This window comes from Penicillium digitatum, chromosome 1, assembly GCF_016767815.1.
Source record: "Penicillium digitatum chromosome 1, complete sequence".
Lineage (NCBI taxonomy): Eukaryota > Fungi > Ascomycota > Eurotiomycetes > Eurotiales > Aspergillaceae > Penicillium > Penicillium digitatum.
The window spans coordinates 2,592,349-2,608,770 of NC_089384.1; the positions used below are offsets into that span (position 1 = coordinate 2,592,349).

Here is a 16,422-nt window from a genome sequence, read left to right on the forward strand (position 1 = left end):
ATCCAACGAACCTACAAAATCATGACTTCTCCAATTCCCCGCGGGCTCCGCCATGTGCTTCAGAAGTCCCCCAATGACATCGTCATCCTCTCCTCGCTGCGCACGCCTGTCACCCGCGCCAAGAAAGGTGGTTTCAAAGACGCCTACCCAGAAGAGCTACTCGCCAGCGTGCTGCAAGCCACATTAACGGCAAACCCGAACCTCGACCCCGCGAAGATAGACGATGTGCTCATCGGCTCCGTCCTACAAGAACTAGGCGGCGCCAAAGCCGGCCGCATGGGCCAGATCCACGCGGGCTTCCCTCACTCCGTACCGTTCAACACGATCAACCGCCAATGCTCATCTGGTCTAGCAGCTATCACAACTATTGCCAACGGTATCCGTGCCGGCGCCATTAACGTCGGCGTTGGCGGCGGTATGGAATCTATGACCCGAAACTACGGCTCTCGCGCCATCCCCACAGTCCTGTGGCCCGAACTAAAGGAGTCCTACTCCCAAGATGCCCGTGACTGTATCATGCCCATGGGAATTACCTCGGAGAACGTCGCATCACGCTACGGTATCTCCCGCGCAGACCAAGACGCTTTCGCTGTCGAGTCCCACGCTAAGGCCTCTGCCGCCCAGAAGGCTGGCCGCTTCGACTCCGAGATTGTCTCTGTCACTACTAAGACACTTGACTCCGAGAATCCAGATGCCCCCGCTAAGGAAGTGACAGTCTCCCAGGACGACGGTATCCGCCACGGTCTGTCCCTCGAGAAGGTGGGCGCGCTCAAGCCCGCTTTCGCACCTACCGGTGCCAGCACCGCCGGTAACAGTTCGCAGGTCAGCGACGGTGCCGCTGCTGCTTTGTTGATGCGTCGCTCTACCGCCGAGGAGCTGGGTCTGTCTGGTTCTATTAAGGCGCGCTGGATCGCGTCTGCTGTCGCGGGCTGTGCCCCTGATGAGATGGGTGTTGGTCCTGCTGTTGCCATCCCTAAGCTTCTGCAGGCCGTTGGCGTTGAAGTTTCCGAGGTCGGTATTTGGGAGATTAACGAGGCATTCGCCTCGCAGGCTCTATACAGCGTTCGCAAGCTTGGAATCGATCAGGCTAAGGTGAACCCTAATGGTGGTGCTATTGCTATTGGTCACCCCCTTGGTGCAACTGGTGCTCGCCAACTGGCTACTCTGTTGCCTGAGTTGGAGCGCAGTGGCCAGGAGATCGGTGTTATTAGTATGTGCATTGGTACAGGTATGGGTATGGCGGGCATGTTTGTCCGTGAGTAAGTCGATTTGCTTGCTTTGCGCAAATGTTCTTTTGGTCGATTTTGCTTAGTAGTGTGATACCAGCGGTGCATGTGTATATACAGTTTGCATACTGTGAATGATTCTCTTTCCTTTTGTTTAGACATGGAATGACAGTTGAAGAATGATGCTCATTCAATATCAAGCGTGGATTTTAAGCGAAACCCCCAAATAAAGAAATTGGTAGAGTACAGCAAAGCTCCTGACGCAGTTTCATTTACGCTCGATAATTTGTTTCCAATGTCAAAGTCCTGGCATCGGAGTCGAGATCGGAGAGAAAACACCAAAATGCCAAGCATCAAGATCCCCACACGTGACCCGTGCCTTTCTTGAATTTGTTTCTCCGTCCGGGCCAACTCCGCCAGCTCGACGCTCTTAAACAGCATTCGCGCCCAACTTAACAATGCGACCCTCAATGCGCCTCCCTCTGCGGGAGGCAAACTTTATCTGTTCCAGCTGCAAAATTCAAGCCACTCCCCGTATATCTCCGCTCGGTCCAACCCGCCGCTATGCCTCCGACTCCTCCCCCGGAATCCTCGAGCGCGCTCGGCGCAAGATTTGGGGCACCGACAACCCCCCAGGTCTAGCAGACCCTTACACTGGAAGTCAAATCATGCCTGGGGCAGGAATGAGTCCCGGAGAGCCGGCTCCAGAGGAGGCATTCAATCTTGAAGAGGGTCAAGCGCGATTTGAAGAAATTGATGAGAACCTGACCTGGGAGGGAATGCCCAGGATTGGTTATCTCAAGGAGAAAGAATGGCGTCTGAAGGGTTCGAAAGGACAAGCCGATAGAGTCAAACCGTACGATTGATCCAAGTTTCCAATTCGATGCCTCTGCATTCATTCTGGTTTGATGTCTCGATGGTTTTGCTGACGATGTCCTTCTTGATTGATCAAATAGGTGGTACCACAACCCACGACCTTTACCATACATGAATGCTGCGCATCAAGCTGCCGTGGAGATTGGTTTGAAGCAAATGTTGGGCGAAAAGGTCACCGTTGTTAGCAAGAACAACAGCCGAGCGATCGAAGCCCAGCTCAAGTCAGTTAAGATCCAAGGTCAATCTGATAACTGGGGTGACCGTCTCCGGTTCCCCGACATTAAGACAATGGAATCACTTCTGCGCAATGCAGCCGGGGCTGTGGACGGCAAAGCCGGCGAGGTCGCGTTCGAGGAGAAGTTGAAGAAAGCTACCGAGCAGGGAGATCGCCTATATGGTGCAGAGTCCAAGGGTCAGATTCAGAATAGCCTCAGTTCACTTTCGTTGGCTGATGGAAACGTCAAGTTTGTTGTTCGTATTCCCTCTTCGACCTTTTCTATTCAACATCACCATGACTAACAACCACATTTCAGTTCTTCGCCCGCCTCTCCAAACTGATGTCTCAGCACATTTCTGACTACACTATCACCTCTTCCGCCACTACTGGAGATGTCTTCCGCGCACAGGAGGCACTTCGCAAAAAGACAACCAGATTGACACCTGTGCTTCTCCACAAGATTATGGACAAGAACGGCGCCGCTGAGTTGCCTAATGTCAAGATCTCCGACGTCCGCCAGACTCGCCATGACAATGATGAAGATCTTGGCCGCAAGAAGGCCATTGTTTCTACGCTCTACAAGAGTGGCTTGATCACCAAGAGCCTGGGTCAGAAACAATCACCGCCCTGGAAGCAGGCTAAGAAGACTGAGCTGAATGCCTAGGCCTTTCTTTATCTGTAGATTGTTGGATGCATTCCTTTCCCTCATATAAGAGCAATCTTTTGTACATTAGAGTTGTTGATTGAATTGCTTTTTGGTCCTTGTTTCGTTCCATAATGTCAAGTGAGTTCACATTATTATACATGTTAATTCAGGAATGTACGGCATCTCTAGCAATCTAACCCTCCAGCATACAACGCTGTAGTCACCGCCAATCATTTTAAAAAAAAAAAAAAATCAAAGCACTATGAACTCCCGAGATAGAACTCCCCCACGACCATCTATCAGATTGAAGAACAAAGACACTTCTTTTATTAGGCCCAGTATCTATCTCTGCGCAGCAGAAGATGGAACAGCCTCGGGTCATGATATTGAAAATCCTCTGGTCATGAAATCACGATTATTGGACCCGCCGTCCTTCTTGGTAAATAGACTGTCGAGATTTTCATTTTGACCCATCATCTTCCGGCGCTTCTTTTTCTCATTCTCCTCCGCCAACACGCGGGCAGTGAGCGAAGAGGTAGCAGCGTTCTTGATTCCACTGCCAGAAGCAGTGCTAGGCACTGGCGTGGAAGTGTTACTTCGGCTTTTCGAATCTGAAGATTTCTTCGGTACTACCAGGCCAGCAGGCTCTATGGTACCGGGAGCATCAGTGGTGTCCTCGGCAGTGGCGTTCTTCTTGCGCTTCTTTGAGCCAGGAGCTTTTTTGAGCGAGTGTGTGAGGCCCTGTTCAGCAAGTTTCTGGCCTCGTGCTATCAGACGTTGCTTATCTTCTTTTTTGGTAGTAAGTATGTTTATGATGTTGTCTTCGGTGTAGGGTTCATTGCACTAGCACACATGTCAGCCACAGTTTCCACTTTGTATACAAGGTGTGATTTTTACCTGCAAGCACTTGTCACCTTTGAGCTGCCTGATAGCCTCCTCTGCAAATACATGTCCACACGGCACTAGGTATACAGACTTCACACTCGGGCCTAGCGGCTTTGCGGTGACCGGGCAGATCCAGCCCTCACGGCGCTCACGTGGCGCATAAGCACGGCCTGACGGGTGCTCAGTAAGCTCTGTATCAACTTCAAATTTCATCTCAACCACATCCCGGAGCGACTTCACTCGTCCACACAGGATCTCTTCGCAGTTGGCCTTGGAGCTAATGCCCTCGATATCGTCGCCCGGGAGCAGGAACTGGAGTATAGCGTCCTTATTGTAAAGATTCCCAACAGAGTCAGATACTATTGGCCGCGATAGGAACCTGTGTGAGAGCGGACAGGTAGTCCAGGAGTGTTCTTGCTGCTCGCGCTGGGTTTCTTTTACTTGCGCTGTGCTTGGGGCGCGGGCTGCTTCGCGGACGAGCTCTCGGCGAGTCGGAATACTATTAATCCTTGTGTTAAAAATCTTCAGTCTTAAGGCACATATATAATTTAATCACTCACCTGCCACCGTCATTACCCATGTTTGCGATGCAGTTGATGTAGGATGCTCTCCCACTTTGCCACGATAAAGTTGGAAAGATAGCGTGCTGACTCAGCGCCGATTAGATCCAGCCCGGGCCCGCTATCAACAGCTGGCCAGAAGCTCTCTCCGCACCTCCACAAACAAAGCTCAATGCATCAAGCATGAGACTCCCTAAGTCATTCTTGTTGCTAGCTGCCGCTGGGTCGGTGGCCCAGGCTAGTAGTGACAAGCCTGCACGTCCCCGCGGCTTGGGCCCAGAATGTGAGTATTTGAACATGTCTTTTAGATCTCCACTAGTGTTCCTGCAGCCGGTTCATGTCGCAGTGATCTATGATAGGCAATTGATCGTTTCCCCCCCTTGGGTATTATGCTAATGTAGTATTTTCAGTTGCCAAATTCTACCAGGACTCGACGACATTCACCTGTATCTCGAATCCCTCGATCAAAATCCCCTTCTCGGCTGTCAACGATGATTACTGTGACTGCCCCGATGGAAGCGACGAGCCTGGCACGTCAGCCTGCGCACATATCTCACGCAATTCGCCGCTAACGGTAGCTGACCGGCCCGGGAATAGCGGTTTGGACACCGCACTCGCCCTTCCGGGATTCTACTGCAAAAACAAGGGCCACCGGCCATCCTACGTACCTTTCCAGCGTATCAACGATGGCATCTGTGATTATGAGCAGTGTTGTGATGGTAGCGATGAGTGGGCTCACGTTGGGGGCACAAAGTGTGAAGACCGTTGCAAGGAGATTGGCAAGCAACGGCGGAAGCAGGAGGAGCAGACCCAGAAGTCGATGACCGCGGCCCTGAAGAAGAAGAGGGATCTTCTTGTCGATGCTAGTCGCCAAAAGCAGGAGATTGAGGATCATGTTGCTGCGCTAGAGGCCGAGGTTCAGGGCGCTGAGCTCAAGGAACAAAACCTTGAGGCTGATCTGAAGCTCGCCCAGGAGCAGGACAGTAAAGTAGTCCGCACTGGAAAGGGTAAAGGCAAAGTCAATGCCCTTTCCAACTTGGCCAAGGCCCGTGTTGATGAACTACGCAATGCGTTGGTTGATGTGCGTCGCCAGCGGAATGAAGCCCGCGAGCGGGTGAAGGAGCTTGAGGATATTCTGGCCAAGTTCAAGGTCGAATATAACCCCAATTTCAATGACGAGGGTGTCAAACGTGCGGTCCGTAGCTATGAGGATTACGCTGCTCGTGAGCAAGGCACCGAGGTTGCGAATGGTGCCGTGGACCGCGACTTGGACGAGATCGCCAAGGTCGACGACGAGGATAGCGGTATCAACTGGGAGCACTGGGAAAGTGAGGAGGATGGATGCAATGACTCGGATCTAGGTAAGTTATCTTTGGTTCCTTGTGGCACCTAGTACAGCTCACTAACGGGCAACTGTAGTGTACAAGCTCGCTGCTTATCTCCCGCCTTCCCTTGTCAGCTTCATTGAAGACAGGATCGTATTTGCTAAGGGCTTCCTTGAAGAAAAGGGCATTCTGCCAAAAGCCGATGAGAACTCTTCCTCGGAATCCAAGGCCGTGACACAGGCACGCGAAGCCCTCAAAGCCGCGCAAGAATCTGTTACAAGTCTCAAGAACAAGCTGCGCGACCAGCGTGCCGACCTTGAGCAAGATTATGGCCCTAGCTCCATCTTCCGCGCCCTCAAGGGGGTGTGTATCACTCAGGATGCGGGTGAGTACACGTACGAGCATTGCTTCCTTGATTCCACCAAGCAGAACCAGCGGAAGGGAGGAAATTCCGTGTCCATGGGCAAATTCTCGCATGTTGGAACCACGAGCGTGGAAGAAGTTAACGCGGCTGGCGAGGTTGTCAATGTCGAGAAGATGACGATTGAGTACAACCGCGGCCAGTCTTGCTGGAATGGACCTAACCGGTCGACCAAGGTCATTTTGGAGTGCGGTGAAGAGAACAAGATCTTGAAGACAGCGGAAGAGGAGAAGTGCGTATACTCTATGCTTGTTACCTCGCCGGCTGTTTGTGCAGGTGGTGAGGAGGCAGGTAATGCTGCACCTCGCTCGAAAGACGAGCTATGACGGCTATGTTAGATCTAGAGATGTGTTGATACATGTGCATTGAATTATAATTCCACTTGCATCCCATTGGGTAGACTGAATTGCATTTTGAGCGCTTTTTGACACTGCCATTTTTAGTTCTTAGATATGTAGTATCACAGTATGCATTTGCCTCTCGGTGATCGAGATTTGACACAACATTTGTCAACTGTGCCTATGTAGCTAGACGGACGGTTCATGGCATAACTAGGATCAACCCACATTTACTGGAGCATACATAGAATACTACAAGAGATCACAGAGAGCACTATAACCAGGTTTATAGTTGCCTGGAAACTAAATCACAAGAGTCGGATCTGAACCGATATGGACTTGACACCCCATCCATAAGACTCCAAGCCCTATTCCCAAATCCTAGCAAACAATCATCTCGATCATGACCAAATCACAATAGAATGATCTCATAACCTCGACAGTGAGGAAATCCGTACCCTAGCTAGTTCGATAGCAGTGGGAGCCCGGGTCTGGCATGGGGTTGCATTGGAGGATGAGGGCGGTGCCAAAGGCTCGTTAGCCGGCTTAGTGCTAGAAAAGTAGTTAGCAGATGTTTTTGCCCCAAGAATGCATCCCACTCCTGCGTGACGATGCTTATAAGACACAGAGGGGATCAAGCAATGACATACAGCGCAGGTGGAGCAAGAGCAGGACTTGCAGTCGCCGGAGCAGCAGTTGCAGTTGCAGGGAGACATGATGAATAGATTTGGCAGACGAGGAACCTTGGAAAAAGCCTGAGAGTAGTGTTTGGATGGTAGAAAGCTTGGATAGAGAATGGAAGTCGAACGGGGGAGGGATGTGAGGCCTGCTTTATAGCTCTGAAATCTAGGATTGCTACTTTGTCCAAGTCAACAAGGCAGATGATTCTATTTCCCCGTCTATCATGCGCCTTCCATCCAATCCAAGACGTAGTAACGTCTCTGTGGCGCCCCATCCACACTTCATCGTATCGTGTGGTCGAGTCAAATGAGCCCAGTCCTGCATTCCACTTAGGATTCCCCGACCCCAATCAGCTTGCCACCTATCAAGTTCTTTTGCCTTTTTTTTTACGCGCTATCCGCTGTAAAAAGTACCAGATTCAGCTTTCTCTACCCGCTCGCCAATAACGCGGAGACTATCGGGGCCTGCCAATGATGTAAACTTCTCAATTCGGATAGCTCTCTTGGCCAGATATGGTGCGGAGACCACTTAAACAAACTTCGTCTGTTCCAATTTTCCTCCATCTGAATGTGATATCTATCGGTGTTTGCTTGGTGCTAATGGTGCGTACCTAAGTAAACCATGATCGGGTTAATCAGGTTATGCATGGAGTAGATCAGATTAGTGCTCGGACTGGGTTCCTGCGAAGAGTATGGCTAGACTATCTTACTTAGACTGAAGACTAAAAATCGTGCAGGGTTCATTTTGTGGAGCAGTTGCATGCGTTGTTTATGCTTTGCCAGATATGGTCATCGTTTCTTATAGCATAGTTGTGGAATGCTTGCCTTCGGGTCTCGATTGAACTTGGATACTTGTTTTCATTGATCATATGATACCTGCTCTGTAAAGGGGCTATTATGTAACTGCATATAAGACATTGAAGAGAGTAAATATATGAAGCAGTGGCAAACACTCCCAATTAGTCTAATTGAAAGACCTTCATCAGGCCACGGTGACGGCTACGTTTCGTAGATCTGCAAGCCATGTCTGATCCACTGAATTCGAGACGGGCTCTTTGTGATATCATGAATACAGTCATATAATATGCGTACGAGACTTGGACGGTAAGGACTAGAATGAACTAGGCTAAACGTTGTATTCAAAAAAATTGTGGAGGCCCAGCAACCAAGGGCCAACTATGCAATTTCTGGCGCCTGCAGCGGTTTCGGGGCGGACTATTTTCGTGGCAGCCTATGAGGCGAAGTTTGGACCTTTAAGGAGGGGTGTTATTGGCCCTCATTGGTAGCCCTGGAGTACCTGAGGTCATGCCAGGGTGTTTCTGTATTCGTGTCTTTCTTTGTTGCGTTCGGGGGAATGTTAGTGTATGGAAACCGTATGACGGGCGAGACGCTCTACTTGCACCTGCGGGGGGGCTTGTATTAGCTCCCGAAGCCAGTTTGAGACCGGCATTAGATCAAGTCACTGCGTTTTTGCATTTAATCTACTTCGAACCGTGTAGTGTGTCTCCCAAGGGGTGAGATCAAACAACATGGACTTGGAGAGGCATCCTACTTGGTACAATCTACGTGACATAGAAACGACTGTCTGCGTTTGGACCTCATTTGGATACGAGCACAGACTCCTTGGCGAGGTACGAGAAAGTGGAGAGGCTGCATCTTGGAAGCTACCAGAGCAGATATCACAGACCCTCTCCGCGGTGCATGTATGTTTATGATTGGCTCCGATCTGATACTACTGTTCTCGGACTCGTGCAGCATCGAGTTCCGCTTTTATCGTTCATTGCATCCGAATCTACGCGGGACAAGTTGTTGGGTTGTTCGATGTTGGAAGATAGCGAAAATGCCGCATAGGCTAGATTTAGTGGGAAGGGTATTTCCGTATCTGGTAGACATCACGATGGGATGATCACTCGGTGGACTGGGTGGTTGGGTGCGGGAGTCAACACGAAATTCTCGTTGACTCGGCCTCGGGGGGTTATTTGATTGAACGGAGTGGCCTGATCTAAGTATGTACTGAGGTACCCCACGTTGCATGCTAGATGTGTCTACTATTTCTCTGCTCAGGGAGCTTTTCGGGCATCTAAATATGTCGGACAGACCGTTGAGCCCCCAAGGTTGATAGAAATCCCCAAGGTTGATCTATACCGATCCAAAGACCGAGAATTTGGATCTGATGCCCACAAGGTACTTGTTCTACAAAGAATAAAAGTGATCGAGTAACCGCATGTCATTCACTATGACCCCTTATTTTGTGACATGGCGTGCAGCTCCGAAGAACCCAGTCGGGAACTACCCCAAACCAAAAATCCTCCGTCTCACTGCATGTTCATATCCACTGAGAGGTTCACATCAAATCATCGTACCCACTTGGGTGATTTATTTCTTCTAAACAGATGGAGAGGTCGTGGTCAGCCAGACGTCATCGAAGAAGAGGATAACACATACAGGGCAGTGGCAAGAGCCGGCAGGGCACTGGCAAGAAGAGCCACAGCTGCATCCGTGGTCGGCTATCACAGTGGTCAGCATTGAAAGAAAAAAAAGTGAAGCACGACGAGGGACAACCCCGCTATGACCCCGCCATTTCGAAAATCTGGCCAGGCAAAGCGCGGTTCTTCACCATATTGTGAAGTAGCATATAGCATGAGATATGAATGCACTTACTCATTTTGTAGGATTGGAGTGGTAAAAACTGGTGAAGCTTTTGAAGTTGTGTTGTTGAGGCGAGGTGGGGGGAAGAGAGAAGAGGGATGGGGCCGGGACTTTATACACTCGTGACTTTCCGGGATAGTTACGTCGAGAGGGTCAGACATTTGAGTGAATTCTCATTGCTTGCATCTCGGTCCACGTTACATTTGTGATATTACTGTCCCCGCTTACGCACATAGCCAACGCATTGGTTTTGAGAATATTGAGGATCTCGAAATTATTTGCGGCCTCAAACCATGTCTACTCCGATTGACTGGATACGCGGAAGCGTGGCTTCACCTGCCCAATTGTATTCTGTCACCGACCAATCCAATCTCCAATTATGCCAGTACAACGATTGTCGGATAGTGAATTGGCAGTTATCTTCATCGTACAATCTCCTCTAGCACGAACTACCGAACCTAGATGAGCTGTATAAATATCAACAGTCCAACCACATGAGCTGCTTTTTCTGCAAGACATGCGGTGCCCATGTATTTGCTCGCTTATAATCTGGTAGTCAATTTCTGGCTACCCTGGGTTTGTTGGCAGCAAAGAATGTTCCCTCGGTCTGAGCGGTTGAGCACTAGCAAAGCAGCTAGACTAGTGACAGTGGACTCAGTGCACTGATTCCTGGAACGGGGTCCACCGTCACAGGTTGCAGATTACATGCTTACAATATGTAGTAAGAGCCCAAACCGAGAATCCGTAAACCGAGTGGAAACATATATATGGATATCCACAAGCCAGAATTTACAGGTAAGTTGCCTCTATGGAGGAGTTGAGTTTTATGTCACCAAGCCAGATACATCGTTCTTACAAACGTCCTTGCCATGACCAGATCTCCTAGTTCCATACTAGTTACACCGGGTCTGGAGCGAATCTTGATGATCTTAAACGGCGGTAACGGAATAATGTTAAGAAATAGCTTCCAAAACCTATTGCAATAGCTGTCGACTGGAAAGTGGATTTCCCGTCCAGACCTAGGAATTTGTGCCCATGTCTAATACACAACGCAGACGGGTCACTTCTGTTTTTCAATGAAGGGACCATACGGTGGCATGGAAGTTCACTAGGGGTATATAGAGACTTCTGCAGCTGCTGTAGGGCTATTGCCTTTTGAAATTGTGATAAACGACCACTGCTGATTGATGCGAATGTAGGCAACAAATCATATCAGCTTTGTTGAGATGCCGATGCAGCACGATTTCATTGATTTTTCAGAGGAGAGCCTCTAGACATATTCTCAGAGAGACTTAAAGTCGACATCTATGAATGTCCTTTCGTATACTCCGTAATGCCCGGCACACACACGTGGAAGGCGCGATCGAGTCCGTCACCGCCTTTCCTCCGCCTGACTTTTTCGGAGATATTTTTTTCGCGTGTCGAAACCGGACAGTCTTGATTCTTTTTTCTCCACGCGTCTGCATTTTTGCTGCTTAACCGCAGCTGTTCCAAATGCCAATGCCTCCATTCGCCCCCTTCCAGTTCAGAGGAAGTTCTAACTATCGTGACTCGCGTCCTAATCCGCGCCATGAGTTCACGTTCCGGTACCAGAAACCAGCTACCTCGGACCGACCGTTGTTGTCCTCGAAGAGGGAAAGCATGCCCGAACGGCTTGAGAGCGACTCTAAGCCTGGACTCAAGTTCGCCGAACTTTCTACTTTGAGCGACAGCGAGGAGGCAGAAATGGACATGTCCGATGACTCCGACACTGAGCGACCCCGTAAGAGACGTGCGCTAGCTCTTGATGGGCCTCAAGACACTACTTCAGCCCCTCCTGCTCCCAAATGGTCAAACCCCGATCCGTACACCGCGCTACCTCCTCCGGCCGAGATTACAAACAAAAGAGTGGATGTTGTCAAGCTGATTCGCAAGGCGAGACTTGACGTTGCCGCAAAGATAGACGAGACGGATGCAGTCAAGCAAAACTCAGACTTCATTTCTCTTGGAATGGCAATCGAACCAGAGGCTCCTCAAAGCAAAGCTCCTGATAATGCCCCCAGAGGGCCAAAGGCGCATGAAGTTTTAGATTCAGCCATTGCGAGTCGAAAGCGAACCCGTGACGATGAGATCAAAGGATACTCCCGAAAAACCGGAAAGCCTGCCAGCAGGTTCAACTACGATGGTTCCGTTATCGATCAATGGAAACCACTTTCTCAAGAGACAGGCACACCTTGGTTCGAGGGCACCCCCACTTCCTTACACGTGGGAACCCAGTCAGTACTATCCTTCGCGCTCTTTCTGCTTTCACTCACTTTTCTCTAACATCTAAACCAGGCTACATAATGAGATTCTCAGCTTCTACCATTGGGCCAAGCCACAAGAATTCGAACACATTGTCCGCGCAGATCTTGTCAATCGATTGGAGACTGCATTCCAGCAAAGATACCATAACGTTTCAATTCGAGCCTTTGGTTCTTTTGCCTCGGGCCTCTATCTCCCCACAGCTGATGTTGATCTGGTGTTACTTTCTCACACATTTTTACGCACGGGAGTTCGAACGTTCGGAGAGAGGAAAGGCCAAATTTACGCGTTTTCGGCTTTTCTCAAGAGTACAAATCTTGCTGTTCCTAACTCGATCGAGTGCATTGCCTCCGCCCGTGTGCCGATTCTCAAGTGGGTAGACAAGCTGACTGGATTACGAGTGGATTTGTCTTTCGACAATGACAGTGGCTTGATCGCCAACGAGACATTCCAGAAATGGAAAACCGAGTATCCGACGATGCCTGTGATCCTGGCTGTGATTAAACAATTCTTGTTGATCCGCGGCCTTAATGAAGTCCCGACTGGTGGACTAGGAGGTTTCTCCATCACTTGCTTGGTCACAAGCATTCTCCAGCATTTGCCTCAGGGCCATATGCAGCCAAACCTAGGAACCATATTGCTCGAGTTTTTCAACTTCTATGGGAAGCAACTTTCTTACGATAAACTGGCAATTCGGATGGACCCTCCAGGCTATTTTAACAAGGTGAGCGGACTCAGGGTTGCGTTACTGGCCAACTAGTGAGCTAATTTTTTCAAAAAGGGCTATTATTTCGGCAATCCCGATCGTCTCACGATTGAAGATCCCAATAATCGAGATAACGACATCTCAGGTGGCACGAAGGAAATTGGATTGATCTTCCGAGCTTTTTCTAATGCCCATACTGCCCTGAAGAATCGCATGGAATATCTTGCACTTGTGCAAGGATCGAACAAGAGCATCCTTGAACCTATCATTGCAGCGAATTTCGATGAATACATCGAACAACGCTTCCAGCTCCGTCAGGTGTTCATGACAGAAGAGAGATTTGCTCGTTACAGGGAGTCTCCGCCTCCGCCTCCGCCGCCGGGATCCCCTCCTGCTAATAGAGCCTCCCCTCCTCCTCCCCCTCCTGTCGACGGAGCTCTTCCCCCCCAGCCAGCGCCCCCGGCGCCACCGGTCGGCAAGCTTGCCAAAAAGCCCAAGGCAAAATCGAAGGGCACAAAATCGGAGCCAGAAGATATATCCTCTGATGAAGCGCGCGGACCCGAAGCTAAATCTGCGAAAGCTCGGAAAGGTGAGACAAGACGTCAGTTGTGTCAGGAGCGTGCTGCCAGACTCAAACGCCTGAGGCCCGACCTAAAGAAACTCCCTAATACCCTCAGCCTCCGCCAAGCTCGCCGCCATGGAGGTTACGAGACCGATGAGCAGATGAACGCAGACCTGGACACGAGAGAGCAGAAACTCCTCGCTTCGGCATAAATTTAAGTCTCAATTTTTACGCCCGCAACGACTTCCTTTTGGTTTCTGTTTGTATGCTTTATTTTGTATGATGATACCCCTTACTTCGAACGGTTTGGTGATTTGCACGGGGAAGAGAGGAGGGATGTATGCACTAGCGGTATGGTGGGGGTTGGTGATATCTTCGCGTCTGCTTCGGCAAAACCGTCTGCTTCTACTTCTCGATGGCGAGAAGCGCAGCGAATGACTGGTGGAATATCAAGAACAAGCATTCTTTGAGCTTGAGACGAAAAAAGCAACTTACTATCTAGGATTATCTCCCGGACTTCGATTTCGCCAGAATCTGTTGACTTGTCCCTCGGTTACAATTGATTAAGGCTATCTGAATGTTGAAGTCGGGTTTTGAACTTATTTGATCGAAAGCTAGTCTCAACATGGAAAAGCCTCGACAATCTCAACCCTTGGATGATCAGGTTTTAACCGTCTGTTCAAGTCGACCCGGCGCCTCAATGTCTGATGCTTTCTCGGGTCCCCCTCGACGAGCATTTAGTTCTTGCAGTTCCTTGGTCCCTACATGGGATGCTGTTAGTGATTCCAATGAAACCCCCCGATGATCGTGGATTCGCGCCCAACGTGGATCCATGTTTGTTGGCGTTTACCTTTCTTGCTTTTCCTTTGCCCTCTCCTTCCCATGCCTTCCTTCTCACCCTGATAGCGCTATATGCGACTTCTGGGAGAGGACTGGAGTAGCCGGAGCCCGGGCTTAGGACTAAAGGCCGAGCTTGCCTTTCTACAATTGGACGATGGGCCCATCTCCACGGGTTGCTGAGTCCCTTCCCGCCTGCCTGGGCAACCTTTGTCTAACCCAGATCCATAGAAATACATACAAGAGATACGAGAAAAGGTTGGGAGGCATCAAAACTGTCTCTCGACACATTCATAAAATTCTGTTTCTGAATTCTATGCAAGCTGCTTTTCCACATCTGACGGCGGTGTCGGCATAGGTTCCTCCGTGATAACAGTATCAGATATGGAGAGAGAAGGCTTCCGTCCTGCCCTCTCTTCGGCCTCGATCTGCTGCACAGCGGCGATATGCTCCTCGGACAATGAATTCACAAAATCTGGTGACGGACTGGCCCAGGCATAATCAACCCATTCTGTACCTATTATCCCTCGAATCTCTCGCGCCAGCTGCAAGATATGAGCTCCGCGTGCATGAGACCAAGCACGGTCCGTGATAAGATCCTCCTGGGGCGTGAGGATATTCGCCGCCGTGGGAATATCGCCCGTCGAAATGTCTAGGCTAGAAGTCGACAGTCCAGGTGGTTTCAACTCAATATCGAAATAAGAAGCGTCGTCATCCTCATTCCAATTCTCCAGTCCATCGACGATGCTGTGCCACACGCGCAAAGTCTCCTCCAGCTCCGCGATATTGCTAACGCCCATAACGCTAACACCGAGCCTCCTCCCCGTACCCACACTGGCCACAGACAAGAATCCAGGATCAGCGTCCGCAGCACGAGCAAGCGGCGCACCATGACCTCCAGCCCGAGCACCAACACGCAGCCACGCCTCTAGCGCAAACCGAATTGCAACAACCTCAAGTTTCTCGTCATGCTGCGAAGCACAATCTGAAGCACTGCGAATAGCACTGCGCAGGGCACTGGGGGCGGGGTGGAAATCGCCCATCGAGCCAATCGGCACACCGTCACGACGAAGCAATCCCATCCCCAGGGGCGATGCATTAGGAATAACATCAACGCCAGCAGCAATCAGCCTAGGCAGGGCATGCGAGTGCAGCCGGGTATTCTGCAAAGTGAAGTTGGCATACGACATCACAATATCTAGCGGCTCACCCGTCTCACGAAGGACCGTCTCCGCCAACTCGCTGAGCGTGTCGACTGGGTAACCGGAAATACCGACGTAGCGTAGCACGCCCTCTTCATCGCGGAGACGACGCAGCTCCCGCACCGCCGTGACTACTTCCGCCGCCGTCACGAACTCCACGTCGTGACAGTACACTACGTCCAGGTAGTCTGTGTGTAGGCGTTGTAGGCTACGTCGGACGCTGTGTCTGATCCATTGTGGCGAGTAGTCGAAGGATGAGCTCGCTATGCGCCCGACTTTGGTGAGGAGGTGGTATGTCTCCCGTGGGAAGTTGGTTTGAACGGTTTCTGATGCGAGGGCGCGGCCGAGGAGTTCTTCTGCGGGGCCGTAGTAGGGGGATGTATCGAAGGCGCGGATGCCGCGCGACAGTGCGCGCTGGACGAGTTCTGTTGTTGGGAGGGCGTAGGGGTCGGCGTTATATTGGTTGTTGAAGGTTGCGGTGCCCATTATCAGCGGCGGCAGGGCCGCGGACAGTGGGGTGGAGGGGCGCATGGTGTGTGGTTTGGGAGGTCAAAAGTTGTCAATGAAGAGCCAGCTATGGATGAAGGGGGTATCTCTTGGAGATCGGTTAACTGGGTAAGTCTGAAGTCTTCGAATAGCAAGTATGTTGTATAGTGCTTATAGTTTCTCTGGAAAAAAAAAAAAGGCAGAAGCCCCCCCGTCGGCTCCGCTCCGAATGGCGCCATGGCGGGGGATTCCCCCCAGATCGGGACATGTGGCCACGATCCGATCGGCTTTGCGTTACATTTTCTTGTTTGTAAGTTTTGGTTGTGTGGTTCTTAAGATCGAATGACCCCTTGATACATATAGATGCAGAGACATCCTGCGGCGGCGTTGGCTAAAAGGGGAAAAAGGTTCAGTGGCAGATTCCGACAAACTACGATGTACTTTTTACACCTGCAAAGAATACACAGTAAATAAATCTAGATCGGACATTACACAAGTGAATGCAAGTATATAGCTATAGTAC

The 16,422-nt window shown here is 50.4% G+C and overlaps 6 protein-coding genes across 6 annotated transcripts; 4 read left to right on the forward strand and 2 right to left on the reverse strand.

Moving 5' to 3' along the window:
• Positions 1-21: 21 nt before the first annotated feature.
• Pdw03_3212 (3-ketoacyl-CoA thiolase (POT1), putative) lies at positions 22-1,263 on the forward strand (the record flags this gene model as incomplete). Its single annotated transcript, XM_014676935.1, has 1 exon — positions 22-1,263. The coding sequence occupies one exon, from the start codon at positions 22-24 to the stop codon at positions 1,261-1,263; it is 1,242 nt and encodes a 413-aa protein (XP_014532421.1).
• Positions 1,264-1,684: 421 nt separating this feature from the next.
• Positions 1,685-2,983, forward strand: Pdw03_3213 (Thiolase, C-terminal; the record flags this gene model as incomplete). The annotated part of the gene is made up of 3 exons (XM_014676934.1): positions 1,685-2,082; positions 2,183-2,573; positions 2,636-2,983. 3 exons carry the CDS (start codon positions 1,685-1,687, stop codon positions 2,981-2,983), a joined length of 1,137 nt encoding a protein of 378 aa, XP_014532420.1.
• Positions 2,984-3,343: 360 nt separating this feature from the next.
• Positions 3,344-4,430, reverse strand: Pdw03_3214 (Zinc finger, RING/FYVE/PHD-type; the record flags this gene model as incomplete). The annotated part of the gene is made up of 3 exons (XM_014676933.1): positions 3,344-3,808; positions 3,863-4,349; positions 4,411-4,430. The coding sequence occupies 3 exons, from the start codon at positions 4,428-4,430 to the stop codon at positions 3,344-3,346; spliced, it is 972 nt and encodes a 323-aa protein (XP_014532419.1).
• A 163-nt stretch (positions 4,431-4,593) lies between these two features.
• Pdw03_3215 (Protein kinase C substrate, putative) lies at positions 4,594-6,482 on the forward strand (the record flags this gene model as incomplete). The annotated part of the gene is made up of 3 exons (XM_014676932.1): positions 4,594-4,693; positions 4,821-5,771; positions 5,830-6,482. 3 exons carry the CDS (start codon positions 4,594-4,596, stop codon positions 6,480-6,482), a joined length of 1,704 nt encoding a protein of 567 aa, XP_014532418.1.
• A 4,835-nt stretch (positions 6,483-11,317) lies between these two features.
• Pdw03_3216 (Topoisomerase family protein TRF4, putative) lies at positions 11,318-13,586 on the forward strand (the record flags this gene model as incomplete). Its single annotated transcript, XM_014676928.2, has 3 exons — positions 11,318-12,078; positions 12,140-12,830; positions 12,888-13,586. 3 exons carry the CDS (start codon positions 11,318-11,320, stop codon positions 13,584-13,586), a joined length of 2,151 nt encoding a protein of 716 aa, XP_014532414.2.
• A 939-nt stretch (positions 13,587-14,525) lies between these two features.
• Pdw03_3217 (Aldo/keto reductase) lies at positions 14,526-15,944 on the reverse strand (the record flags this gene model as incomplete). The annotated part of the gene is made up of 1 exon (XM_014676927.1): positions 14,526-15,944. One exon carries the CDS (start codon positions 15,942-15,944, stop codon positions 14,526-14,528), a length of 1,419 nt encoding a protein of 472 aa, XP_014532413.1.
• Between the last annotated feature and the right edge of the window lie 478 nt (positions 15,945-16,422).